Here is a 27,861-nt window from a genome sequence, read left to right on the forward strand (position 1 = left end):
CTTAGAAGAGACATAAGAAGTCACAGAAACACGAGAGCCTGCATGAAAAAATGCATGGACATAAAAGAAGCTAGAGAAGTATGCCAGGACAGGAAAGTCTGGAGAGATTGATCAGCAACCTGGGCCGGAGTAGTGTTGCGGAACGAACGTGTTATTTACGTGTAATAATAATTTGAATGAATCTCGGCCCAATCAACAATCAGCGCCATCATGGCCGTGGTCAACTCCACGTCACTTCTAAAGCATTGGCTGAATAGGAAGAGCCAGGGGGCTGGTTTTTCGGTCTTTTGGGCAATAATGGGTTAAGAGATTTAAAAAATTCAAAGGATTTCATGCAGTATCGAAATATTTTCACGAATTTTCAAGGATATCAGGGGATTTTACTGCGATTTCGAAGATTTTAAGGGATTTTAAGGAATTTGAAAAGATTTCAAAGGATGTTAAAATGTTTCAAAAGATTCAAAAGTATTTCGACAGATTTTAAATGATTTTGTAGGATTTCGAAAGATTTGACGGAATTTCAATTGTCGCGAGATTTCAATAGATTAAATGTGATGCCAATATATTTTCACAAATTTTAATGAGATTTCGATGGTTTTAAGGAATTAAAGAAACTTTAATATATTTCAAAAGATTTAAAGGCATCTGAACGGATTTTAAAGATTTCAAAGTATATCCACAGACTCTAAAAGATTTAGTAAGATTTCAAGATACGACGGAATTTCAAAGGATTTCCGAATATTATCAAGGTTTTTAAGAGATTAACAAAAGTCAGGAGATTTAAAAGGATTTTCGAATATTATAAGGGATTTTAAGAGATTGCAAAATTTCAGGGATTTTTAAGAATTTCATGTAGTATCGAAATATTTTCACGAATTTTGAGGAATATCAAGGAATTTGAATGAGATTTCGACGATTTGAAGGAAATTAAAGAGATTTCAGAGGATTTCAAATAATAGTAACGTAATTAGAGGTATAAAAAGGTAACCATGATTTCACAGATTTTAGAGGATTACGTAAAATTTGAACGGAATTTCGAAAGTTTTCTGATTATTATATGTTTGATATTTATTGTTAATTATTTATTATATTATTCTATTACTATTTATTCTCCGAATATTATAAAGGATTTTATGAGATTTTCAGAAATTGTAATGGCATTAAGGGCATGTGACACAGCTAAATACCTATATTACTGACCTCACTTTTTCGGTTCACTGAATGTTTTTTTGAACCTAAGAACTTTTTTTGTAAATAAAATATCGAGCTGAAACTTTTGGAAATGTATTAAAGTACAATAAAGTACGTTTAGGTACTGCATTTTGGTAGGAACGTCACTGAAAATTATTTCATCTTTTTTCTGAACCTCAAAATTTTTTGAACGTTCGAACTTTTTTTATACATAAAATATCGGTCTCAAACTTTGAGAAATGCAAGAGCCGAAAGAAAACTACTTTTAAGTACAAAGCTTAATAATAAAAGATGTTAAAAAATATATTTCAACAATCAATGCCAACGGCATCAGCCGGTAACGTTGTACACGAAAATACGAAACCTGGCGGCCACTAGACGAGGAGAGTTCGTATTTTCGTGTACAACGTTACCGGCTGATGCCGTTGGAATTGATTGTTGAAATATATTTTTTTACATCTGTTATTATTAAGCTTTGTACTTAAACGTAGTTTTCTTTCGGCTCTTGCATTTCTCAAAGTTTGAGACCGATATTTTATGTATAAAAAAAGTTCGAACGTTCAAAAAATTTTCAGGTTCAGAAAAAAGATGAAATAATTTTCAGTGACGTTCCTACCAAAATGCAGTACCTAAACGTATTTACAAAAAAAGTTCTTAGGTTCAAAAACACATTCAGTGAACCGAAAAAGTGAGGTCGGTAATATAAGTATTTAGCTGTGTCACATGCCCTTAAAAAGATTTTAATACAGTGAAACCTTCAATAGCCCACCCTTCTATAGCCCTTCCGAGAATCACCCTACTGCAAATACTTATATAGGTGCCTGTAAATGTCACTAATAGGATTCTATATAAGATTCCTATAAGTGACCTATAAAGGAGCATATATAGGTTTACCTATATAGGTCAGAATAGGTGCCATCTACAGGAAATAAAACAGCTTCCTGCATAGGATCCTTTATAGAATAGGAAACAACTGCGCAACACTTCCGGTTCATCATCTGTCCTATATAGGTCACTAATAGGATTCTGTATAGTGTCCTATGCAGGAAGCTGTTTCATTTTCTATAGCTGGCTCCTATAATGACCTATATAGGTGACCCTATATAAGATCCTATATAGAATACTTATATAGAATCCTATTAGTGACATATAGATATTTGCAATAGGGCAACGACGCGCCGCAGGTAGGTGTAACAGGTGCTGCGTGGAGTGCCTGGGGTCGGCGGTTGTCACTCAGCCGAGCACTCAGGCGTGAACCAACAAAAGCGGATCGGACTTTAATGAGTTAGTTCCCACCAACCGCCAGCCACAATATCGGCGCTATAGAAGAGTTTCACTGAATATTTTAAGGAATTTCAAGAGATTCAAAAAGATTTCCACATATTTTAAAGATTTTAATAAATTTTTAATGGAATCTAAAGATTGCATGAATTTCACAAGACTTTCAAATAGTTGACGGAATCTCAAGACTTGCCCCTGCGTTTTAAAATATGTTGAGGAAGTTCAATTAATGTTAAAAGAAAGTCAAAGAATTTTCACATAATTAAAAAATGTTAAGGTATTTACTAAATTTCAAAACATTTCAAATGATTTCAAAGTAATCCAGGTATTGCGCAAACATAAATAAAACAAATAATAATATAATATGTATAATAGGTAGTATGCAAAGTCATTTGAACAGCCAAGACAAGTGTTAATTAGAATATTTTGATAAATAATCAAAAAGAGGAAACTTACATAAAAAAGCGCCCCCCCCCCTCGCCCCGTAATAAGTAACCGCTTCCTTAGGTGGCATTTGGGCAGTTTTTAGAAAAAGAAGAATAATAATACGGGAAATACTATACGTACAAGTATCACTGTCTTCAGAAGTGGTTTGGCCAACTCCGCCCTTGCTTCTTCGCCAAGACGATCTTCTTCTGCTCAGCCTGCTCGCGAGAACCCGATTTCTGTTATTATTCCTGACATCACAGGACGAGCTGCTTCCAAAACTGTCATTCAATTTGCGAGCCGGAAAAATGACCGAAGTGAATTCCGTGGGACCGCCTTTGAGTCTCGAAACTGACCTTTTGATCGCCCGACCCAGGAGGGAAGGTCGACTGGTCGATCGACGCCTCTGGGGACGCCGACGCCTTCTCATTATACTGGCTGACCTTTGGTACAGCTCATCCTGGGTCAAGGTGGATGCGAGTTTCAAGAGAAACTCTTTGTAGAGTGGCTTCAAGTCGTTAAAAGACATTCCCTCTGGATCTAAAGAAATTCAAAATTCATTTAGTCACTCAGTATTGTTCCCTAAAGCCAGTTGTGTAGTCCTAAAGAGCTGAAGAAAAGTGGCCTGGTAGTATTTTTCAAAGTGAATAAGTTTTGAATATATGAAATTTAAAGATTGAACATGCAGATTATCAAAAAATCTTCTAAATTTTTGTTGACGGTGTGATATTTCTTTAATCTAATACAGAGCCTCATGGAGAAGAATGAATGTCTGTTTGTTTGAAAAACGTAAATTCATATTTTTTGTCAAAACGGCGCAAGATATGAAAACATGAAAAAAATGGTTTCTTTAAAAATGTTCTAAAAAATGTTTCTTGACACTTTTTTATCTCGCATTATCCGAGGTTTTTCCGAAAATGTGTATTAAATCCTTAAAGATTTCCTTTCAAGAATACAATTTTAGGTTGGGATGGAAAACTAAAAATTTGACAATTTTTCAAACTGGACAATTTGACAGTTTTAACGTTTTAATGGAAAAATATTGAGCCAAGTTGGAAAAACAGAAAGTATCGTTTATTTAAAAAATTCCGATTTCAAAGGAAAATGTTTGATATAAAAGTTTTTGAAACTGTGAAATTAGGTTATTCTTTGTTTTTTAGGATGCCATTAAATTCTATTGTTAAGAAAAAATAAATCTTAAAGTATTTTATAAATATTTTCGCAAAGATCTCGAAAATAAAGCGAGATAGAAAAAAGTGTCGAAAGATATTTTGCTAGAACTTTCTAATGGAAACAATTTTATTTTATCTTATTTTTTCTTATCTTGAGTCGTTTAGGCAAAAAAGTCAATTTTTGTTTTTCAGATAAAAACAATTTTCTTTCTCTATGGCACGGGCACAGGGAAGAATTTCATGACATATAGTCTTTACATTATGACGAATTTGAAAGAAATTCAGGAGAAAGAACGGTGAAATTCGAAATAAATTCCGAAAGAGGAGAAATTATATTAAAATCAGCAGTAAGAACAAGATAAATGCCTATATTAGATAAAAAAAATAGCATACTGTATTTGATAGGAATAGACCGCGAGATTTGAAATTAATTCAGTCATACATAATTCACTGTATTCAGGAAATTCCAAATTATAATAATAATGCATGATCCATTGCTAAAAAAGATATTTCCATAATATATTCCTGATTCTTGTATGGCAAAAAAAAACATTTTTTTTTAATAATCGATGACATGGTGGCTACCAGAGCTATAAAACCTGGAAAAAGTTTTGAAAAAACTTGAAAGTTATTTAATTTCCAAAATGATCCTGGAATTTTTTTAGTTTCACCTATTTCAAAGTCGAATTTTGAATTTGCGAATTGATGCGATTTGCTTTTGAGGCTAAGAAAAATACTACGATTATAATGCCAGAGTTTAAAAAACTTGTATATATAATTTTAATGAGAATTGTTCATAATTCATTAATTGTTTCAAAACTTTTTAAATTTGCAGTGATTAATAATTATGCAAAAATGTGTTGGTTAATTAGTCTGCGATGAAAAGAATGTATTGAAATTGAATAGAATGGATGCACTGTATTTTTGAAAATGTAGACCTGGTAAACCTGGAAAATTCAGACCAAAAATGATTTCTTTCTTCAAAAATTTCGAAGAACGTGGTTAAAAAGTTCTGAAAATTTTGTATCAAAATAAATACTACAGCAAAAATTTTATTATAGTTCCAAAAAGATATTGTCTAGCTTAGAATCAACTGCAATAATGATTTAACGCTGAAAAATCTCTTCTCATTCTACCAACTAATTCTGCTCAATATGACTTTATTTTCCTTCTCACAAGACCCCACAGAACATGATTCTACTTTAATCGCCAAGAAAGATGATAAAAATTAAAAAGAAGAAGTACTAAAAGCTTTCAGACAGAAATTCCCCTTGCGACAAATTAAAACGGGATTCCGTCTGAATTTCGAATCTCTGAAAATAGTTTCGGATAAACAGTGTAATTTATTTCAACTTTGAAACACTAATAACTTCAGTAACAACAGGACACCATTGGACCGGTTTTCAAGAGTCCGAGAAGAAAAGATACATTCAGTGTGTCACAGAAGAGAATCACAAATAGCGGTATTCAAATGGGAAGCTCTGAAACGAATACCTTTAATGCTCGAGAGACATAATTGGAAGTTCAACTCTAAAGAAACCGGATCTGCTGAAAATACATTTATGTGGAGGATCCAAATTTAGAAACACCAAGGAGGTCGATAAGATATTTAGGCAAAATTTATAGTCCAGTGACCTCATTCATAAATTGATAAAAAAATTTACCGATTATAGCTGCTAGAATATCATCAACACTCGTCAGCCCTTCTTGATTTCGAAATTCATCGAATAATTCTGTAAATCCTAACGGGGTTCCACCTGGCATGGTGTTTGGTTTTCTGATCGTTCCTGGTTTGAGGAAACTTCCTCTTCTTGGGAGTTCCACCCGGGTCATCAAGTCACCTTTATCCACATCTATGTCACTTTGGGATCTTTTTAATTTTATTTCTTGCAGATCTTTCAAGGCATCTTCAGACTTGCTGACTGGAGGTTCACTTCCCGCTCTGCTTCTTCGTCTAGTTCGCTGAAATTTGGAATTGAAAGTTGAATCAAGATTGAAGGTATAAACTCTTAGTTTTAGAGCTCCAAGATCAAAACTGTTAGCAGATAATCTGAAACTATATCACTTTCGAGATACAAATTTTTACTACACTTCTGCATTCTTACCTGGCAACATTGAGGAAGGTTAGAATTGATATCTTGCAGTTGCTTCTTGACAGGCTTATCAAGAGTAGAAATTCGGCTACCTTGTCGACTCAGGTAGATACTTTCATCAGTATTTCTGTCCCTTTGACTCCGGTTTTCTTTTTGGGGAATGTTATTCGCGTTCCTGTTGATGGGTGAGTTTCCTTGCGTCTGATTCTTATCATTCTTTGCTGACTTCCTGGGAGTGTAGATCTCTTCCTGACCCAGGCTGTAGATCTTATCAGCATCCCTCAGGTGTTCCTCGTGGGGTCTATCTCGACTACATCCTCTGCTTCTAGGCAGCTTCTCGTAAATAGAGTTCTCTCGACTTTTATACTCTGGATCTTTCTTTTCTAAATCTTTCTTCTCTGAGACTTTGTAAAGCTGAGCCGAATCTTGGGCTGCTGTGTATTTACCTGAATAATTGTAATCAAATTATTTGTATAATAATAATAGCAAGTTTATAAAATTTCTAATCCAGTTTAGTTAAAAGGAAATGACAAGAACAAAATACTACAGAAAGTGAAACAAGCTATAAGATCTAATAGTGAGATGTATCTATAACGTTCTGCAACTGTATACATGGAGTTATGCGGCGTTTATTTACCTAAGTCTTCCAATCACTTTCTGGTTTTAAGACTCCATGCACAGAATATTTAATCACCGATCTTATGAAATTTACATTCAGGTTTTAACTTACCCCTTTGGCCAATCTTCTGACAATTCTTAGCTGCTGATCGATTAAGATCATAAAATCCTTGATTCTTCTCATAAATCCTCTCCTCTGTCCCAGAAGTGTCTTCATTGCATACACTTTCATTTTTGTCACGACGGCATCTCTTTTGTGAATTATCGACGATATCATAATTCTTGCTTTTAAGAGGCAATCTCTCATAGTCATTGCACTTCCGACTATAGTGATTTTCTCCTCCCTGATCGTAAATTATCTCAACTTGACCTCTAGGTATTTCAAGTTCGATCCCCTGTTCGGAATTTGCTGATTTTATTCCATACATTTTATTTCTATTGTTCATCCTTTCTTCGTTTAGCTGTGTTTCCACATTTGTAGAATCCCGTCGTTTCTCATTTTTTATGGTCACGATATCTGAGTCCTTGGATGTTGATGAGTACTTTCGATTCCTGGCTTCTAAAACATCTTCAGGATCTATTTCAGTGACCCTCTTCTTTCTTCGAGGTGCTTTTTCGAGGACGCTTGGTTTTTGGGTTTCTTCTTCAGTGGCGCTGGATACCGAACTTTTTTTCGACCTGGGTGGCCTAACCGGATGCGGAGCCTTGGGTCGCGGAGGTGGTGAATGACGTCCACTCATAATTTTACTTGATAAACTTGGTTCTCTGGCGCTCGAAATTACAGATGCAAGAGATACACAACCAACTCCGTTCGTGTGTCGGGGTCTTCTCCTGTTAGTAAATTTGTTTAAATTATTCAAGAGTTCCGAGTTTAAGAATATATTTGACATGTATTATTGTTCTTTAGGCAAACCATAATTTCCCGACTTTATAGTTAAGAGAGGAAAAGTTATTCAAAAGCCATACAAAAGTTTTGATCCGAACAATCGATACATACATCTTTTTATCAGTTTTTTGGTATTTCAAAATTGAATGACAGAACACTAATATTTTATTTCTCCTTTTTCTATTTCTATCTGTTCTAATTTTTCTCTCAGCCTTACTCTTTTATCTTCTGACCAATTACCTCTTTTCCCCACTATTTTTTACTTTCCTTTATAATCTCCCTCTTTCTCTTACTATGATATGAACTAATTTTGTTAACTTCCTTCCTTACTTTGTCCTTAATCTCCCGTAACATAATTTATTACCCTTTCTGCTTTCCACCTTTTGTTTATTCCATTTCCCTTTCTATATTTTTATTTATAATCTATCATCCCATTTCCTATAGATTATTTAGTATCTTTTTATTATTCTTTTATCCCTTTAATTCCAACCCCTTTCCTCCTATTTCTATGATTTATGACATTATTTATTACTCTTCACCTACCTTAAATAGAAAAAGGAGACTCCTCTCGTCCTTCTCACTTATCTCATTTTTACCCTTATCTTCATTCCTTCGATTACTCTACCTTCTCCACTTGATTTTTATACCTCTCACTTGTATCCGTTTGATAGCTTTTTTCTTTCCCATCTTTCTTCACAAACCATATAAAACCTCATTCTTAAAAATACGTGCTCTTCCACCTCCTGCTATTCCTCCCTTTCCCGTATCTCTCAATTTTTCTTCCTGCCATTAAAACTGCTCCCTCTTCAACCTCACTAATTGCAATTTATTTTCTAACTGAGAATAAGCGAAAAGAAGAAAATTATCAGGATAATAAATGTAAAGAAAAAATACCGCAAGAAACTAAGGCTAATTAACTAAGTAATATAATAGACAAATTAAGGAAAAAAGGAAGAAGAGTGAAGATGCAAAGATGGCAAAAAAGAACTGAACTATAATAAACCAAGAAAGAGATCAAAGGAAAAGTGTAACTGATCAAAGGAAAAGAATGCTGTATGATATTTTTATGTGGGTCAGAAATCAGGGTGACAAATGGATATGGGAAAAATAGGAAAGAAAATAAAGACTAATATAAAAAAGTTCAAGAGTAAGAAACCGGAGAAGGGATTAGATGACCTTCCTAATAAGCTTTGGGAGGATCGGATAGTAATAAAAGATGAAATGAATGAGCAGAAAATAATCTCAACAAATCAGACAAATTTTAAAAAGATAAAGGAGCAATCAATGTTAATGGATAAAGGGGGGGGGGGGTAATTATTTTATACTTAGGTTAAAAATGAAAATTTATATATAATTGTTGATATATGGAGTTGAGATAGGATTGTTATAGGAGTATAAGAAGGGAATGTCAGGATTGATTACCGTTCTGGAGAAATATTTAGATGCATAGAAGTTGTTATTAAATGAAAAAAAAAACACATTTAGGAATAAAGGAATGAACAGCGATATAGAAAGTTAGAGTAAATAAGGTAGCAGGGAAATGAAGCTAGGAGTAGTAGAAAAAACAGCATGTCTATTTAAAAAGAAGTTAAAACTCTTCCCCTTTCCTTCACATTTCAAAAATGCTGATATTAGATCAGCGGAGAGCAGAATAGAAAGTTGTGTAGTGTATATAAGCGGAACAAAGATTTTAGAAACTATGAAGTTACAGAAAGAGGAAATAAGGAAAAACAGGTAGAAGAATTATGAACAGGGTAGAGTCAAATTATAACATGCAAGATAGTAAGATGGAAGTTTTAAGAGACGAAGGTATAGGGAAAGAAATAAGAATGGATTAAAGAATTAGAGAAAGTAAGAGGAATTGGATTAGAGACTGTAAGAGAAGACGAGTGATTTCCTAATAGGTACATGTTTAATGAAGTTGATTCAAGAGGATAGATATGGAGGAGTTATTTTAAGAAGAAGAAACAGTATTTAAAATTAAAGGAACATTATGTGGAATCAATGATGTAGTTGAAGAAGATGCGGAAGTCTGAGGATAACATTAAATAAAGAAGAAGATGAAGGCTAATACATTTCTGATTTTGGCGCCTTCAACAAGTTCCATCTTTTTAACGAACGGCTCACCTGTTGGCATCCAAATCAGCAACTAGTGCTCGGTACAGCGTGGCAGCTGCTGCCACGGCATCTTCTTCAGTTTGACAAGCAAAGGCGTGGCACTCAAGAAGCCTGGCGACCCCAGGTCGTCTCATTACAACCGCAAAAATTGGGGGATAACATTCGACCTCGTTACTCAAACCACGCATGGTCCGGTAAAGGTCAGAGTGCTTCTCTTCACCTCCCAAATTTGAATCATCGCCGACCAGCGGCATGAAGGCGTGATGAAAGCCGTTTGCTGTCTTCTTCGATCGTAGTCTCAACGCACTCCAAACAGCAATTCGCCTGAAGGGATTATTTTTCTCACATGTTTCCGAAAATCGATAAGTCAATCCTCTTCGGGAAACCTCTAATTCTGCGTCGGTCGTTTCGACCATTCGTTCCAATAATTGGCGAAGTGGTTCCTGAAGACCTCGAACACTTGCCACTCGACCCCCCACAGGAGCTGCTCCCATGTATTTTACCTGGCGAACAAATTGGCGTTGAATTTTTAAGAGGCGGTTTTTTGACGAACGAAAAATTTGAAAAAGCGTAATTGGGCAGAGGTGAAAGTTAAACGGAATCCGTAATGCAAGATGAGGTCTCGAAATAAGATGTGCAAGAATCCAGAAATATATAATTTGTGTTAACGATTTGATGGGTTTTTAATATTGAGGTTTCAAGTTTAATCGACTCAGTTTATTACTGGGAATTTTGATTGATATGCTTTTGAATTTTATGCTTCATTTTCTTAATCACAATTAAATTTAACCGAACTCTTTTAAATAAAAAATTAATCGATTAAATATTGATTACAATTACAGAAATAATAAAATATCCAGCGATTAACACCATCAAAAAATATTTTCACATTATAAATAATGAAAAAATGTTCATTTTCTCGCATCTATTTGGATCCCCATAAACGAATATAATAATACATATAATCATATATTCGAAATTATGAATTCAAACTATAAATTTGATCAAACGTCGAAATTGTGAACTTTAACTGATTTTTGTACCAAAAATTGAGACCTAAATTCTTTTTTCTAAAACTTTTCTGGATATAAATCTTCAATAAAACATTCACATAATTAAACGAGGAAGCCCGTTATATTTTGCGTTACGTACGAGTGAGAAAAACAAATTGCTTATATTATAGTTTTAGGATGTCGTAACTCATTTAAACATGCCTTGGACTTTTACGGGAATCACGATAAATTCTATTTTCTGATAAGTAACTGAATGCTTAGAGCAATGATCTAAAGATTATTCACCTCACGGAAATTGTCGAAGCTGGACCAATAATTTTGTAGGACATCTCGAAGGAATTTATTTCGGCCAAGTGTTAAAAATTGGATTCACTCATTTTTTTAGTTTCTTGGAGAAAAATACATTGGACAACGAGATGAATTCGACGTTAGAATTATTTTTAATTAAATTATCTTATTTTATAAACTCTTCGAAATTTTACTTTGTGTCAAATCCAACGTAATTTCACCTTCAAATTTCTGCAGTTTGGGATATTTTAAATATTTTCAACATTAAATTATTGGATTTTGTAGAAATTTAGTTCGAAACTGCACGAAGGGAAACATTTTCTTTTTGAAATCTGGGATTACGTAACATTTAAATTTAAAGTTGTTTAAAATGGCATGATTACGATTTACATTTTTTAATTTCTTTGTTATATACGCTTTAAAATCGAAATTTGGCAACTTTGAATGCTTTTAAATTTATATTGTTAAAAATAAAACATTTTATCTGACATAAAAATTATAAATTATGGGTATAATATATAATATATAATATGGGCATAAATTATGGGTCTAGTTTTTACGTAGGGTGTTTATTTATTATCAACTTTTTGTTTACCAATATAAAAACAAAAATTCGAATTTGTATCAAGGTTTATAAGCCTGTCTTTAACGGTACATTTTTTTTACAAAATATTGGGTTTCCCACTACTAAAATTTTGTAAGATTACACGATTAGAAGATGCCTTGTAATTTTGAGCAAAATCGAATAATATTTAGATTACTAGAAGGCCTCGAAAATTTTTCTACGTTTTTTTTACTTCAAAAATTGAGCAAAATCATCAATCTGACTTGACATTCTGATGGCCTTCATTAAAAATGTCATATAGTTTTTAATTTTAAACCTGAACACTGCTTTCCTTTGGTTTAATTTTTGAATTCTTTCCAAGTACAGACATTAAATAGATGGAAAAATTTAAGTTACTTGTAAGTCGTTTAACCCAAGTGCGAATTGGCGGAGCTAAATATACGGCCCAGTGTTGGTCCAATTTTGGCAGCCAAAGGTCGGCTAAAGTTATTCGGCCAATGTCGGCATTTTAATCAGCCTATTGTTGAGCCAGGGCTGGCAGCCTATATTGGCTATTTATATTTGCCGATCCTTTACCAATGTTTGGACCAGTATCGGCACTTTATTGCGCCAAGTCTCACGTTTAGTACGGGGAATCATGTTTTACGAGGATCAGCCAAAGTCTGGCCCAGTGACGGCACATTACTGGGCCAAGTGTCACTTTTACCACGGCAAACCATGTTTTATATAAATCAGCCCAATGTTGAGCCAGTGCTGGCAGCCTATATTGGCTTTTAATATTTGCTGATACTCCGCCAATGCTTGGCCCAGAATCGGCACTTTATTTCGCCAAGTCTATAAACAAATCTTACACGAAACATAAAAAAAATTGTATTGAAAAATTATCAAAGTTCACGATGAAATTTGTTAAGTTCTGTTATTAAAATTTTCTAATGTTTATGAAAAATTACATTTCCTGTTATTGCAAAAAGTTGTAAAGTAGGCTACAACGGAAAAAAACGAAATATTACGCGAAGAAAAATTGTAATCGATTTAAATTATTTATTTAAAAATTATTTTATGGCTATATTAGAAAAAGAGAGCTTAATATTTGATTCTTTAACTTTTCTGAACTGCAGCTTATGAGGATGACTTTTTCACAGAGCTTCATCTTGTCGGTTTAGGGCAGTGGTTAGCACTCCTGACTGCTAGGCGATAGATTTAGGTATATAGATATAGGTTCGATACTCCGTAGCGTTAGAAATTTTATTTGTAATATAATGTTCAAAATGTGATATATGTATTCAATCTGTGCAAAGTACTCACAATCAATTAAAATTTATTTTTAAATACCTTTTTTGTCATATCCTTAGACCTTAGACTATAGCAGTATTGATACCCAATGTTGGACCGACAAAGGTAGACAAGCCTTGGCTGCCAAGTCAAGGCCATAGTTATCAATCCGTCAATGGCGCGACGGTAGCAGCTAGGTTTGGTCCAATACTGGTACCCAGTGTTGGACCGACAATGACAGCCAAGCCTTGGCTGCCAAGTCAAGGCCATAGTTATCAATCCGGCAATGGCGCGACGGTAGCAGCTAGGTTTGATCCAATACTGGTACCCAGTGTTGGACCGACAGTGGCAGCCAAACCTTGGCTGCCAAGTGCAGGCCATATTTATCATTCCGTCATTGGCGCGATAATGGCAGCCGAGCTTCGGCAATATTTTTGCTACCTATGGGGCGAGGTTGGGCCGTATATGACTTCGCACTTGGGAAATGTTACTATTCTGATTAGGCTAAAAATTGAGGAACATCCTTATCTCATTTAGTATCTCATTAAGGGTTGGAAGCCTGACATTCAAAATGTTGGAAAATATGGACGATCTTACTGTCCCCCAGTGATGGGAAGTAAGCAGTTTTTCTAACACTTGTTTAGTAACGATAGTTTTAACGAAATTACTTTTGAAAATAAGTGATGAATTAGTAACTAGTTATATTTTTTCAGCAACAGTAACTAGAAAATCGTTATTTTTTATTTACTTTCGAAACTTAGTTCCCAAATCTTCTTTTATAAAAAAATCAATTCAATTGCTTTTGCAACTATTTTTTCATTTTCAATATCAAAATTATAGCGGCTGATTTCCGATTGATTCTTAAGTACGGTAGGAATCATACTTAACTCGAGAAGAGGTAGTTGAAACGACGAAGTTTTCGAAAAATTTCTGCTGTTAAAAGTAAACAAAGAATAATTAGGGCTGCCAGCTTTACTAAAGTTCTCTTAAATTCAAAAGAATTCAGAAGAAATCGATTAAATTTATAAGAATTCCAGGTTTATTAAAAAAAATGTAATCAATAATTAACTACAATTCCATTGCATTCAGAGGAATTTAAGAGAAACGAGAAAATTCAGTAAAATCCAAGGTGAATTAAAAAAATCCAGTGGATTCAAAAAATTTTTGATCATCTAAAATGTCCCACTGATTTCAGTAGAATTAAGTGAATTTAGAAGATTTAAAGTGAACTCAAAAGATGTTAGCGAAAGTTGAAAAACTCAATATACATTCCCAAATAATTTTAAACAATCTCGTGTTTCTGTGACTTTTTATGTCTCTTCTAAGTAGGGTCTCATTCACACATTCTAACCATTCTTTCCGCGGTCTACCTCTGGGCACGCTGCCATTTACTATGCCTTGATACACTTGTTTCGTTAGTCGTTCGTTTGAATACATTGAGTTAATTATATTTGGAAAGAATTGAAAAAAATTAGAGGATTTGAAATATTTAAATTATACATCTAAGAATTCGAGGTAAATTTAAAAAAGTTCAGGGTGAATTACAACATTTTTTTTATGAAATTGGTAGCATTAAGTGAATCGAGAAGAGTTCAAGGAAATTCAAAAGAATTTAAAGAAATTCAAGAAAATTCAAAGGAATTTAAAAAAGCATTTTAATTGAGAAATCTTTTGGTTCTCTGATTTAATATATTGAGAGAAATTATTAAAATGATCATTTATTTTAAACAGTGACTAAAAAGCGATTTGAGAAAAAAAGTTACATTTTTAAACGGTAACGATAGAGATAACTAATTACTGTCATCATTGACCATCACTGTTTGTCCCTATAGGAAAAAGTCCTGCGTCCAGTTTGAAATGACAGAAATTGAATATACTTTCATTTTTGAAGCTTTCAGATTAAAATTGTCCAATTATAAATTCCTTAATATTACAATTTTGTGATTCGACTCTATATAATTGGTCAGTTTTAAAGTATTTCAAGTCTTTCAAGTGAAATTTGGCAAGTTTTTAATATCACGTATTAAAAATTATACGATCTTGTTTACTTGCTATAAATATACGCTGTAGCCACTTAGTGTAATTAGACATTTCAGGAAATATCTAGAAATTTCATGAACTGGGAGCAGATTGCGTAATGGTATTAGTCGAAAATTTTTAGCTTGAACTACACAATTACATTTTGACAATTTTATATGAGATCGGATTAAGTTTAATTATCTATCAAACTATTTTAGCCATTTAATAAAATGATTAACATGCCATTCAGCACATAGTGCAATAAAGTTGAATGATTATAACATTACATATAGTCGACACTCAACACTAGGTTTCGATTGTTTGGAAAAACATTAATTTTGTTTAAACTTAATGGAGAAATTTTAGGAAGCTATTATAGAGTTTTTGTAAAAAATAAATTTCCCTCGGCAATATGAAACTTTTAGTTCTTTAAATGGCCTTCTCATTATGATTAAAAAAACGACAAAGTTAGACACAAAAATATTTAGCATTGTTTCAAACATGGACATAGGAAACAAGGGACTAGGCATGCCCTTGCGGGGGTGATATAATGAGGGGGGAGGTCCGCCACCTTTTGATGTCCCGCGACAAACATGACAGCGCCCACATGCTTATATTTCCATGCACAGTTTGTCGGCAAAAATGCTCGTGCGCATAATCAAATGGCACATCGTAAGATGGCGGCTGTCTCCACTCATGGAATTCTCCCCCCTCCAGCGGATTCAACCCCGCTCGCCCAAGTTAGGATGGCATACCTAGTCCCGTGTTTTCTATGTCCATGGTTTCAAATAATTGTATTTCACACGCAAGAATGCTCTAGCTTTAATGGAAAAAATATTTTAATTTAAAAATTTGTTTTCTCTTAAAACAAATTGACTTCTTAAACCCTATTTTACATACAAATTGGTCTATTATTTAAAAAACTTAAAATGTCAAAAGATATTGTTTTCTTGGTTGATTCAAATTAATGGAATAAAATTTGTTACCAAATTTTTTGTTTAAATGTTTACCCACACTTAATAAACTATGTTTTTACATTATCATCAGAGAAGGTATTAGATTTGCGTAAAATTTGACCCCCCCCCCCTGTCTAGTTTTTTTCAAATGTCCACGTTTTGAGACCACCTGAATCCAAAAAACAAGTTATTACGCATTTTTCTGTCTGTCAGTCTGTCTGTCTGCCTGTTCGTGAATCGTTTTTTTTTGTCTAGATTGTTAGCACGATAACTTTGGAAAGAATTGGCAGATTGGATTGGCCTTTGGTACAACTCTTTTAGTATCCTAAAATGAAGGTCGAGATCTTTAGCCAACCATTTTGGATAGAAATTCAAGAAGTGAGGACAGTTTGAATATTTTTAAGACCAGTTTTTTCAAGATTCAAAAATTTTCTGTACAGACATTCATAGCTTTCAAAAAGAAGAAAAATTTATCCTGATAATTTTGTTTGAAAATACCAAAATTTTCCAGAGTTATAGCATTTACAAAATTCCAATAAACACACGAAAATGAACATTTTAAGCCAAATAACGCACGACACGAAAAAAAGCCAAGAAAGAAAAACGCTGCTTTTTGAATGCCCTACAAGGTTCTGATAATAACTTTTTGAATTTTTTTGAAAAATCGAAATTTAAAAATTTGGCAGCATAAAAAAATAATTGTAGATAAAAAATTACATTTTGCGGTCAATCTATGCAAAAAAGGTGAACGGATGAGAAGACAAAAATTTTGCATTTAAAATAGATCTATACATTTGTTATTAACCACTTTTTAAAAGGATGCGCCGTTTTTGTTTTAATCATAGAAAGCATTATTAAACCCTTCGTTGGCATTGACGAAAATGCGTCAACCTTCTTTCGGGGTCGCTGAATCAGAATTTGAAGTCAAGATTCGAAAATTTTAAACAGCGGATATTTTCTCCCGCCATTTTGAATTTTTGAATTTTGACTGCACTTTCGGGTTCAGCGACCCCAAAAATCCGTAAGTACTAAGATTTATCTAAATCGAGCCATTTTTTGTATTTTTGTCCACCATATTGGATCCGCCATTTTGAACTTTCGAATTTTACCTCAGATTCGGATTCAGCGATCCCAAAAACGCCAAGATACAAATTTTCAGGATAACCAAAGTTCCTGCTATTTTGGGCACTTTTTTCAAATGCTCTCTGTCAACGAAGGAGTTAACAATCAAAAAAATCTGCCCACTGCGTGGGCACACTCTCATCAAAACTTTTGTGTTTTAATTTCCTTTTCGTCTTGTGTGTGAGTTGACAAAAACATTAATTTTTTATGTTTTTATGCTATTTTCTACGATTAAGACATAAAACAGAACTATCAAAACATTATTCATGAAAAATTAATTCATTTTTACATTATCATCAGAGAAGGTATTACATTTGTGTAAAATTCGACCTCCCCCCCCCCCCCACAGTTTTTGTCAAATGTATAAGTTTTTGAGCGGATTTTTTATACTACAAATGAAACAATTGTGAGACTATTTTCGTTTTCTTTTTAATTATATACATTGGACTTTATTATTATGCTTGCTTCCTAAAAATCTTCCCTTGATTTAAAATAAAATAAATATTGAAAAAACTATTAAAATCGAGCGTAAAGTGATGATTACTTGAAATTATATTCATTGAACTTTATCACTCTACGTTCTGATTAGTTATTTTTTCCAATTAGTTAGTTTTACAGAAAAAGAAATTCTCTATATTTTTTGTAGAATGGTCAAAATTACCCCCCTCTCCCTTCCCAGCTCTTAAAATTAGCATAGTCAGTACCTCGTTCATTATACACAATCCGCTAGAAGTTCGTGAAATGTCAAATTACACTAAGTGGCTGCGACACATAAGTCATTTGAGCATCTTTTAAATAGATTCGATTCAGTTCGTAATACCGGTGAAGATTACAGAATTGATGAGTCGATGAAATGATCGGTTACGATTCATCTCATTGAGTAATCGAAAGCAACGTGGAAAGCCATTCTGACCCATTTCACGTATATTATAGTATAGTACATATAGTGAAAATCGGATCGCGTGATTTGTACGTGCACCCACTCGCGAATCAAGTTCAACGCTGCGAATTACGAAACGAACCGGTTGTGAATGATCAGTAATGCGTGATATTCTCTCGATCCTGAAGAGCCTATACCGAACTTAACGTGGCTTTGCAAGCGAAACGGAATGATAAATTTCGACAATGAATAATATTTAAATATAGGAAAAAATGCATTCCTCTGCTCCTCTGAAAAAAAGTTTCCAGCTCAGAGGATGAAAATCTAGATTCTTCTTTTCTCTGGGATACTCTTCAAAAGTGAGGAGAAAGTAATTAATAAATTCTCGCATACATATATAATTCAGCAATCTTTACTTATATTAAAAATAATATATTTCTATTCTATTGAGGTTTCTAGCAATTTATCAAAAGTAATTTCATATTAGAGAAAATAATTTTTTTAAGGCTGCGACTAGTCGCCCCAAAAAATTGAGAAAGTTGGAAAAGGGGATGGACTAATCGTCCCAATTTTTTAGGACGACTAGCCAAGTTTTTGAAAAATAATGCGCTAATCATCCCGAATTTTGGGATGGCGAGATACTTCGTTTTTTTAAATGTTGCAAGACAACCAGTAAGTCATTTTTTCTACTTTTCTGGAGTTTTTTACAGAAAAATATATTTTTCTCGGATCCGCATCGATCATAACGCATAATTATAGAGAATATAAAAGATGCGATCTATTAAGTTAAGTTGCATATTTTTTGTTGATATTTTAAAATTTAATTATGTATATTTGAGGAAATGATCGAAGAAAATTTTTATAAAGGTACATTAGCCATCAATTCCACCCTACTGAAAATTCCTATATCGGTTCCTATATAGGTTCCTAAATAGGTACCTACATCGGATCCTATATAGGATCCTACATAGGAACCTACGTGTTTCACCTAGAGGTGCCACCTATAGGAAATGGCATAGGATCCTATAAAGGATACTATATAGGTTCCTGTATATGTTTCAGCATGGGACCATATCCAGGTGCGCAGTACTATTTTATAGCACCTACGGCTGCGCAGAAGTTTTTTTGGTCCTCCAGGAACACCTAGAGACATACGTACCATTCGGTACCATGAGGTATCATTAGTTAGGTACCATCAGTTAGGCACTATTAGATACCTTATTAGGGAGTGTCCTATACAGACACCTATATAGGATCCTATGTCCTTTCCTATAGGTTGCACCTATAGGTGAAATATATAGGATCCTATGTAGAATCCTATATAGGATCCTATGTAGAATCCTATATAGGATCCTATGTAGAATCCTATATAGGATCCTATATAGGAACCTATATAGGAATTTTCAGTAGGGCAGTTACTGAGACGTCTTGAATGCACGTTACAGTTAGTTTTAGGTTATAAAAAAATAATTGATATAAACTTTTAAAATTTCTGTGTAACAATTTTCTTCGCATACCTCTTTATGCTGGCATAATTTAAAACCAAACTGAAAAAAAATACTGATTTTAATGAGCCGCGTCTTTTAGTGTGTGCATAATTTAGTATGTCGACCATTTTAGCGACAAATTTATTTTTCTTTGTAAACAGACAAATTCACTACGAGCAACCTATTAATATTATCCGATTAATTTCTTATTTCACGCAGTTCATTTTTAACCCAAAAATAATAAGAAATCGGAAATGCAAGGTAAGATTTAGGCTGAATTTTTTTAAACACCCTTAATCTACATTTTACAATTTCCTTCGTCTCTTTTTATTTTTTACATTTTTTCGTATTTATATAATTTTTACATTTTTTCTTTCTAATTAAAGTCTTTTCGAGAATATTAATTTAAAAGTCTTGAAATGGAGCAATTTTGGTTTAAAAAATTTTATGAGATTTAAATATTTCGAATTTATCAGAACATTAGAAGTTGAACAATTTAAAAATTCTAAAGATGTCATTACCAATTATCAAAGATCAGATCAAAAACCTTGCAATAGTTATATATAAACAATGTTGAATTGAAATCAATAAAATAATTTTTTATTGTAATGTTCCGAATTGGTAAATATTACTCTGTAGCCTGTATCCTTCAGTACTGTACAAGTTCAAATTCAAAATCTAAAGCCCTGAGCTTTACGAAATTGAATAATTGAGATGACGGATGCAACAACTCGACAAGCGCTCGAAACCGCGTAAAAGTATTGTCCAGCCGGGAAAATCTATCGATAAAAAAAAGTGCTCAAAACGTGAAACAAAATGTACATTCGTATTCAGCTTGACGCAGCCGACAAATTTTTCTTATGAAACTTTTTCATTGGATAATTATTACTTAAGATTTTAGAGTAGGACAAAAAGTTTTCTGTGCATTTGTTGACCTAGAAAAAGCTTTTGACAATGTTGATAGAAGTAAACTTTGGGAAGTCCTGAAAGAGTATGGAGTCAATGGATGGCTCCTACAAGCTATAAAAACAATATATACGGGTAGCAAAGCGACAAGTGTTTAAGAATGGCTCTCTTCGACGAAGAGGGTGTGGATCTCCAAACAGTAAGGGTACACGGGTTAGCGTTCGCAGATGATAAGGTTGTTATGGCAGAGTCTATCGAAGACCTAAAAAGAATGTTGAATATACTAGATGCAAGCATGAAGAGCATGGGCCTCAAAATTAACGCAAATAAAACAGAAACTATGGTGTTCGAAGGAAAGAGTGAGAAAACACTATGCAATATTTTATTAAATGATGAGAGGATTGAACAAGTTGATAAGTTCGTATACCTTGGTAGCTTATTTACTGAGGACGGGAAGATAGATGAGGAATTAGATAGATGCATAAACGAAGGTAAGAAGGTTATTAGTAGAGCAGGTCCTCTTATCAGAAGCAAAAATACATCAAATAAACCTAAAATGGCAATACATAATTCTATATTTGTACCGACTGTACTATACGGTAGCGAAACATAGGCTTATCAAGAAAAATATAAGAGTAAAATTAACGCAAGTGACATGACATTCATGCGCATAATATGCGGGAAAACTCTGATGGACAAAGTAAGTAACGAGATAATTCTAAAAAAATGTCTTGCAGAGAGACGCTAGTAGACACATGGGAAAGAAATCGGTTAAGATGGTTCGGGTATGTTGAGAGAATGCCAAATGAACGACTAACGAAACAAGTGTATCAAGGTAAAGTAAATGGCAGCGTGCCCAGAGGTAGACCGCGAAAAGAATGGTTAGAATGTGTGAATGAGACCCTAGTTAGAAGAGACATAAGAAGTCACAGAAACACGAGAGCCTGCATAAAAAAATGCATGGACATAAAAGAAGCTAGAGAAGTATGCCAGGACAGGAAAGTATGGCGGCAAACAGTTAATAAAAAGAGTGTCAGTAGAGTGAATAACGCCTGAAACAAAAGACCTTGGCCACTAATGGACCCAAGTGGGGAACCTTACATAACGACTTTGTGAGGATCTTCACTTGGGGTGATTGCTAGAGAGATTAATCAGAAAACTGGGTCGGAACAGTGTTGCGGAACGAACGTGTTATTTACATAAATAACACGAGAATTCTGGATCAATCTTAAAATTCTCTGTCCCCTCCCCACATTGCTCCTTTCCCCACCGAGTAAGTCACGCCTACCCCGAAAGGGAAATGGCTTAATGGTGTAATAAACAATAAAAACTTAGAAAATTTTTCGATCCACGTTTCGCCAACTTCGACCAGTGGGACGGTCATTGAATAAATGTTAGTTGAAGTAACTTATCGCAAGGAAGTTGTTCACTAGACTTTGAAAAAGTTTTTCTGAACATTTGAAGAAAATCGGTCAAAAACTGTGTAAATGGCAGCGAGTTAAAGTCAACACACGCTGCCGCTGGAGCATTTTGTTGCTTTTGCCGTTCGAAATAAACTTGCTATTACATAAAAAAAAACATATTAGCTTTTTAAATAAAGTGAGCTATTTAAAGTCATCGCTTATATATTGAGAATACAACATAAAAATTTCAAGCATTTTTATTAACAAACGGCTGAATAATCGCGAGTTGTGTTTGACGAAACATCGAGTTTTGATCGGAAAATTTTCTAAGTTTTTATTGTTTGTCTTAAGTAATAATTATCCAGTGAAAAAGTTTCATAAAGAAATTTGACGGCCGCGTCAAGCTGAATACGAATGTATATTTTGTTTTATGTTTTGGCCACTTTTTTTTATCGATAGATTTTTCCGGCTGGACATCTCAATCCTTCATCTCAATTGTACGTTGAAAGCATATATAAGAAATTGAATATTTTTGGTAGATGATCCCTGCATGTAACAAACTTTTAATTTAAAAGTGACAGAAATGAGTTTTTTGTAGTCTTTTAATTGGATAATTTTATGTTAAGCAGCGCTTGGCTGTTTTATACTTGGATGGCGGCCGTCGTACGAAATGGAATGTACTTATCGGCTTTTAAGCTGCCTTTCACTCTTAAAACTAACACTGGAATTAGAAAAAATTAAGTTATGTAGATACTTGTTAGCTTTTATAAGATATTGAAACTTATTTGATCTATATTTGAAGATAATTACAACCTAAATTCGCATAATATTTAATACATTGATTTCAAAACTTTTAACTCGAAAGTATTCAAATATAATATTGATTTTATTTTATATCTACAAAATGTTGTGATTTTAAAAAGCTTTAAGTATAAAATTGAATCCTGGCGAGATAAACACAATTTTACTTCGATTGAAAGTCTTGGTAGTTGAAGAATTGATCAAAATTGTACAAATTTAAATTCAAACATTCCAAATTGGTCAATTTCAAATATCAAACTAATTTTCAAAAACAAAAAAATTCCTAAAAGTTTAATAACTTTTACTTTCCAATTTAATCAAAATATAAATCATTTGAACATTAAGATATTGAAAAATAATTTGATACTGAGAGTTTTTTTAATAAAGTGAAATTTAAATATGAAGCGTTTAAGATTTGATTTTTAATTCATTAAATTTCAAATCGAACACAGCAAAATGTTGGTTAGAGCAAAACCAGAATGTCCAGTTTAATATACCCTTACTGGTATCTTAGTTGTTTTGACAAGAATGTTTTTAAGTAAATAATTTTAAAGTAAAACCTTTAAGAGTAAACAGTATTTGAATGTCGATAATAACAGAAAAGACAAGTTTTAAACAGTGTTAAAAATATTGAGTGATTTTAAATTAAAACGTTAAAATTTGGCGTTATCAATAAAATTACTTTCTTTTTACAAAATAAGTTCCCTTTTTCCTTTTTGCAGCTAAGAATGTCACTGTTTGGCCCATTTCGTAAATAAGATTTTTTAATAATAATATTGAGACCCTAAGTCATTTCTCTTGTTCGATCTTTTAACAGATAATATGTTTCAGGGAAGAGAAATGTTGGTTTTTCGATGGTATTAGCATAAGTGAAAATACGTAGCTGAGCGTGTACCGTATATTTGAAGGCAAGAGTATGGATGACAATGAGATCCACACGTTGCCCGGACGTAGGAATTTACATTGCTAATTATTTCAAAGTCGTTTTTATCGCGATCAAGTTTCTGCAATGTTATCTTATTATATTACTTATAAAATTTAAAAAAAAACTAAAAATTATTCTGGAGGAAAAGATAGTCTTCCTGAGGTTCCATTGTATAAGCATCCACAATAATATAAAATGTTTGCATAATCATGCAGTAAATACATAATTTAAATTAAACTAAAATTTCACGCTTTTACATAAAAAAACAAACCTTAGTTGGGAATTCGAAAGCATTTATATCGTAATTTTGTAATGTTTGCCCGCAGAGAACAGATTATGGATAAAGTATCTTGAATCAATGATAGTCTCGGTATGTTGGATCCCCCTTCCTTGATTTGAAAACTGTTACTTTCTGACTTTCTTATCTGTCCTTTTTCATAAAGAAATATGGAGGTTGAATACTGAACGATAATTCACTCAAATGAAAAAAGTGATCTATTTTTTATGCGCTACATTCGACTGGTTAGTATGTCCCCTTAACCCCTTATTACCTACTGAACCGATTTTGGTATAACCGGTTACGAGATTGCATCGGCTCACCTAATTAACGCAGAAATTTTATGTTTTAAAATTTTGAATGTACTAATTTTTCAGTACTGTCAATTCTTGAATAATCATTTAAAATGATCCACTGAAGGTTTTTAATTGATTTGAATTGCTCCAGTTTCAAGGATCAGTGAAAGTTTACTGCAGGTTGCAAGAGTGACATTAAATTGTTACCGAGGCCAGAATGTGGCGCATATGATTGAATTTTAATTTCTTAATAACTTATTACATTTTGGGCAAATGCTATACCTGTGCTAAACCTATACTAAAGATATAGGAGATATTATTCGTGGTATGGCTTAAGAGAGAAAATATTATTTTTCATGCAAAAAATTTAAAACGTACAAAAATTATATTTTAAAAAACTTGTATTTTTGATCGAACTTTTTGTCTTATTTTCTCTTGAAAAAGATTTTCGACGACTTTAAAGCATTTCAAAAATGTGGATAGTTTTACAAATAAGTTTATCAGAAAAAAAAAAGAAAAAAAGAAAATTCATTTTTCCCGCTCGGTATAACTTTAGGGAGTATACGGTATGTAATGAAAAAAGTATTTATGTTTGCAATGATAAAATATTTTAAGGGGTGTCTGGACTTCAAAAAATATTTATGTTTTTTCATTGCGATCCTGATATATAATTATCAACGCATAACTCACAAAATATGAATCAGTTAAATTTGTAATAATTTCAAACAGTTACTAAATTCTAGTAATAAATCAGTCACTTTTACTGATAGCTGCTTTAAATACACTACTGGCGGCGTAAATTACCTGCACGCCTTTTTTTGAGCAGTTGCTAAAGTGCCTTGAGTTTTATAATATTAACGCGATTTTTGCCCTCTGAATGGCACAAAAGTTACTGAAATTTGGCGTCTAATAATTCTGAGTTGAAGGAAAACTGTCAATTTCATAAGAAGATATTGCAAAAAACGTTAAATTGAAATGGTTTGAAAAATTGAAATAACTTTTAAAATAATTCACATTATTCAAAGTTTTTAATTTTTTTTGAAATATTTGTTTTTAAATTTTTATTTTAAAAGTGAGTAATTGTGCCAGCCAACTAAAATTTTAAATATGAATGGAAAATGAAAACAAAGAACATACATAATGCTGATAAATTCATTCTATTGATTCTTGTTTTTTTTGTTTGTTATCATTTTGAATTTTAATTACCGAAATGTCAATAAAGAATCTATTATTATTTTTAAAAGATGTGTGTGCATAATTTCTACAACAGTAATATTTATGAAAATATTATTGTTTTAAATTTTTTAAATGACGTAATCAGCAAAATCATTATTTGAAAATTTGCGACTCTTTTACATCAATTTCGACCCTGAGGTAGATTCTAGGCAGAAACCAATACAAATATCTTATTATTTTTATTGTTATTCCAATTTGTTGAAAACATCGAAATAGCAGCTTAAAAATAGGCGTATGAATAATTTCCGCCGGTACTGTATATTTAACAACACCTTCCCCCCTATTTTTTGTAATTTAAAAATAAATGGGCATCATTAAAAAAATTATAGGTGCGCGATATTATAAGTCCATAAGATTATTTGCTTTTAAAAGAGAAAAAGCAGCTTTTATTGGTAAATTCAGCCACTCAAGTACGACGACTCCCATGTGGTTATAATCGAGTCTGGCGCTACATAACTTCGGTAATCGAACGAGAAACAGCATTAAACAATCCCGTGCATCCAAGCAGGCACATGAGTCTTAAATTGAAGACTAAGCCCAAAACATGTTACATATCATCATTAAAAATAATACGATTATGCAAGGTAATTTCTGAGTAGAAAAGAAAAATTTGCCCACTTTAGACAGCTTTTCTCGCCCAGAATGCAGGTAATAAATGGTCTTGACCAAAAACGGAAGTTGGTCGATCAAGTTTAACAAGACTCGTCACAGTTGAAAACGAGATTCTGGGTAGAAAGAGAGAGGAATTAGGAAATGTGTTTAATTTCAGGAAAACTCTGTTGGAGAGAAGCTAGTCTCACCGCGCTAATGATGGATTAGTATAGCGGAATCTAGAACGAGCATCATTTATTTATGTAGCTTATACTATTAAAGTTTAGCTCATCACACGAACCGTTTCTTACGGCCGAGATAGTGAAAAAATTCAAGAAGAAAACATCTGGCGTTGCTCACCGGTAAAATCGCTGCAGCGCATTCTCCAGGTGTTCCGCTTTCGGCCTCCACAGAAGCGAACATTGCTTCGATTCGAGCCTGGACGGCGTTGTTGATCTTCATTTGTTCCTCGGAACTGAGATCCGAGGAATCCGGAACAACCCCGGCGGACATCATCGCATGATGCCATCCTCCGGGGGTGGAACTACAGATGGACCTCAGCTCATCAAAAAGAGCATCAATTTGAGCCTTACTTCTCATGGAACACACAGAAGGCGTCCCTACCAATCGGAAACCTTCATCACAGCATGACATCCTGATGTTCTTTTGAACCTTTTTCGGCTTCTGGGATCAAGCTATCGAACTTCCTGCAAATCTACCACTTCCGCTTTCGTTGATATCGATTTCTCCGGCTTCCCGCCTCCTGTAATCAAAGAATGAGGAAATGCTGAAAATCTTGGGATTGATCGTTAGGTTCTGACACTTTGGATATAGATAACATCATAAATTATTCTCTTTAAATCTGAAGTAGTAGAAGACTATTATGATTGAAATAATTCCAAGTCGTTAACAAATTGCGTTATGCCTACTATGTGCATGCAAAAAAAAATCTGTAAAATTTACAGGATGTTTGGTACAAGTCAGACCGGAAATATTCACATAACTTCAAGTGAAATCCACAAAATAGGAAAAAATCAAACAACACTAAGCTAACTATTTGTTTCAGTCAACAAAACGATTTCGTTGAAAGTACCAACATTTTTTTAGATCAACAACAAAATTGTTTTGCTTCTGTATAGCAACCAAAAAGTTCTATTGTCTGAACCAAGCAATTTTGTTAGTGTACTAAAATGTAACGTCCATATATTTTGTACTGAACTTTCAGTCAATTATGTGGATCATTTTTAAGTCAATGCATCTACTGCGTTAATTTATCTACTGAAAATAATTACATGAAATATAAATTTTATGTAGATAGAAATAATTAAAAAATGAACGTGAAATATTGTATAGTTAATATGTTATTCCTTCTTATCGATAGAAAAAAATTAAAATAATAAGTGCATAGTTTTGTGGATTATGAACCTTTTGAATAATAATGATTTAAAAACCAATTTTTTACAATGTTTATTTTCACGAAGTTTATTTTTCTATATTTTTCATGTATGCTTCCTTTCGACATTGAATTATAATTTTTGGAATATTTGAATAAATTATAATAAGATTTAATTTCTAACCACATTTTTGTTATCAATAGAGATTTTTACACGGAAAAAAGAGCATTGTTTCATGGAAATATTTTTACAAATACGGATGAGGATACACCTTTATAGAAAATAAAAGTGTTTCAAGTACATTTTCTTGAGACAAGAGAATTTTCCTTTGATCAACAAAATATTTTATCATCTGTAATCGTATACCTATAGTTTTTGGATTTAATACCATTTTTTCCATGTAGTGTACACATGCGAAACTTAAAGTTTCTATTATTTCTAATGTTGTTCTTTATGAATAAAATAAAAACTACGCGTCAAATCAAAAATTGAATAACAACCAATTTGTAAATTTTTTTGGGTAAACAATTTTTTTTCTCATTTTTTTTTGTACGAGGGTAGTTCAATAAGTCCTTAGAATGACCAACAGATGGCGCGCGAATCGCTCCAAATCATCTGTTTTCAGTCAGCACCACTCCCGACTAG

The 27,861-nt window shown here is 33.0% G+C and overlaps 1 protein-coding gene across 2 annotated transcripts in view; it reads right to left on the bottom strand.

Moving 5' to 3' along the window:
* LOC117168986 overlaps nucleotides 1–27,861 on the bottom strand; it is a 60,184-nt gene that overhangs the window by 8,106 nt on the left and 24,217 nt on the right. For both annotated transcript variants that reach the window (XM_033355010.1, XM_033355008.1), the window contains exons 2-7: nucleotides 26,183–26,585; nucleotides 9,795–10,288; nucleotides 6,894–7,612; nucleotides 6,176–6,609; nucleotides 5,735–6,032; nucleotides 3,040–3,438 (exon numbers count right to left, since the gene is read on the bottom strand). In XM_033355010.1, the coding sequence (XP_033210901.1) occupies nucleotides 3,040–3,438; nucleotides 5,735–6,032; nucleotides 6,176–6,609; nucleotides 6,894–7,612; nucleotides 9,795–10,288; nucleotides 26,183–26,476 (2,638 nt within the window). In that variant the 5' untranslated portion in view covers nucleotides 26,477–26,585. The remainder of the gene's footprint in view (nucleotides 1–3,039; nucleotides 3,439–5,734; nucleotides 6,033–6,175; nucleotides 6,610–6,893; nucleotides 7,613–9,794; nucleotides 10,289–26,182; nucleotides 26,586–27,861) is intronic.

Source organism: Belonocnema kinseyi, chromosome 3 (genome assembly GCF_010883055.1).
Source record: "Belonocnema kinseyi isolate 2016_QV_RU_SX_M_011 chromosome 3, B_treatae_v1, whole genome shotgun sequence".
Classification (NCBI taxonomy): Eukaryota; Metazoa; Arthropoda; class Insecta; order Hymenoptera; family Cynipidae; genus Belonocnema; species Belonocnema kinseyi.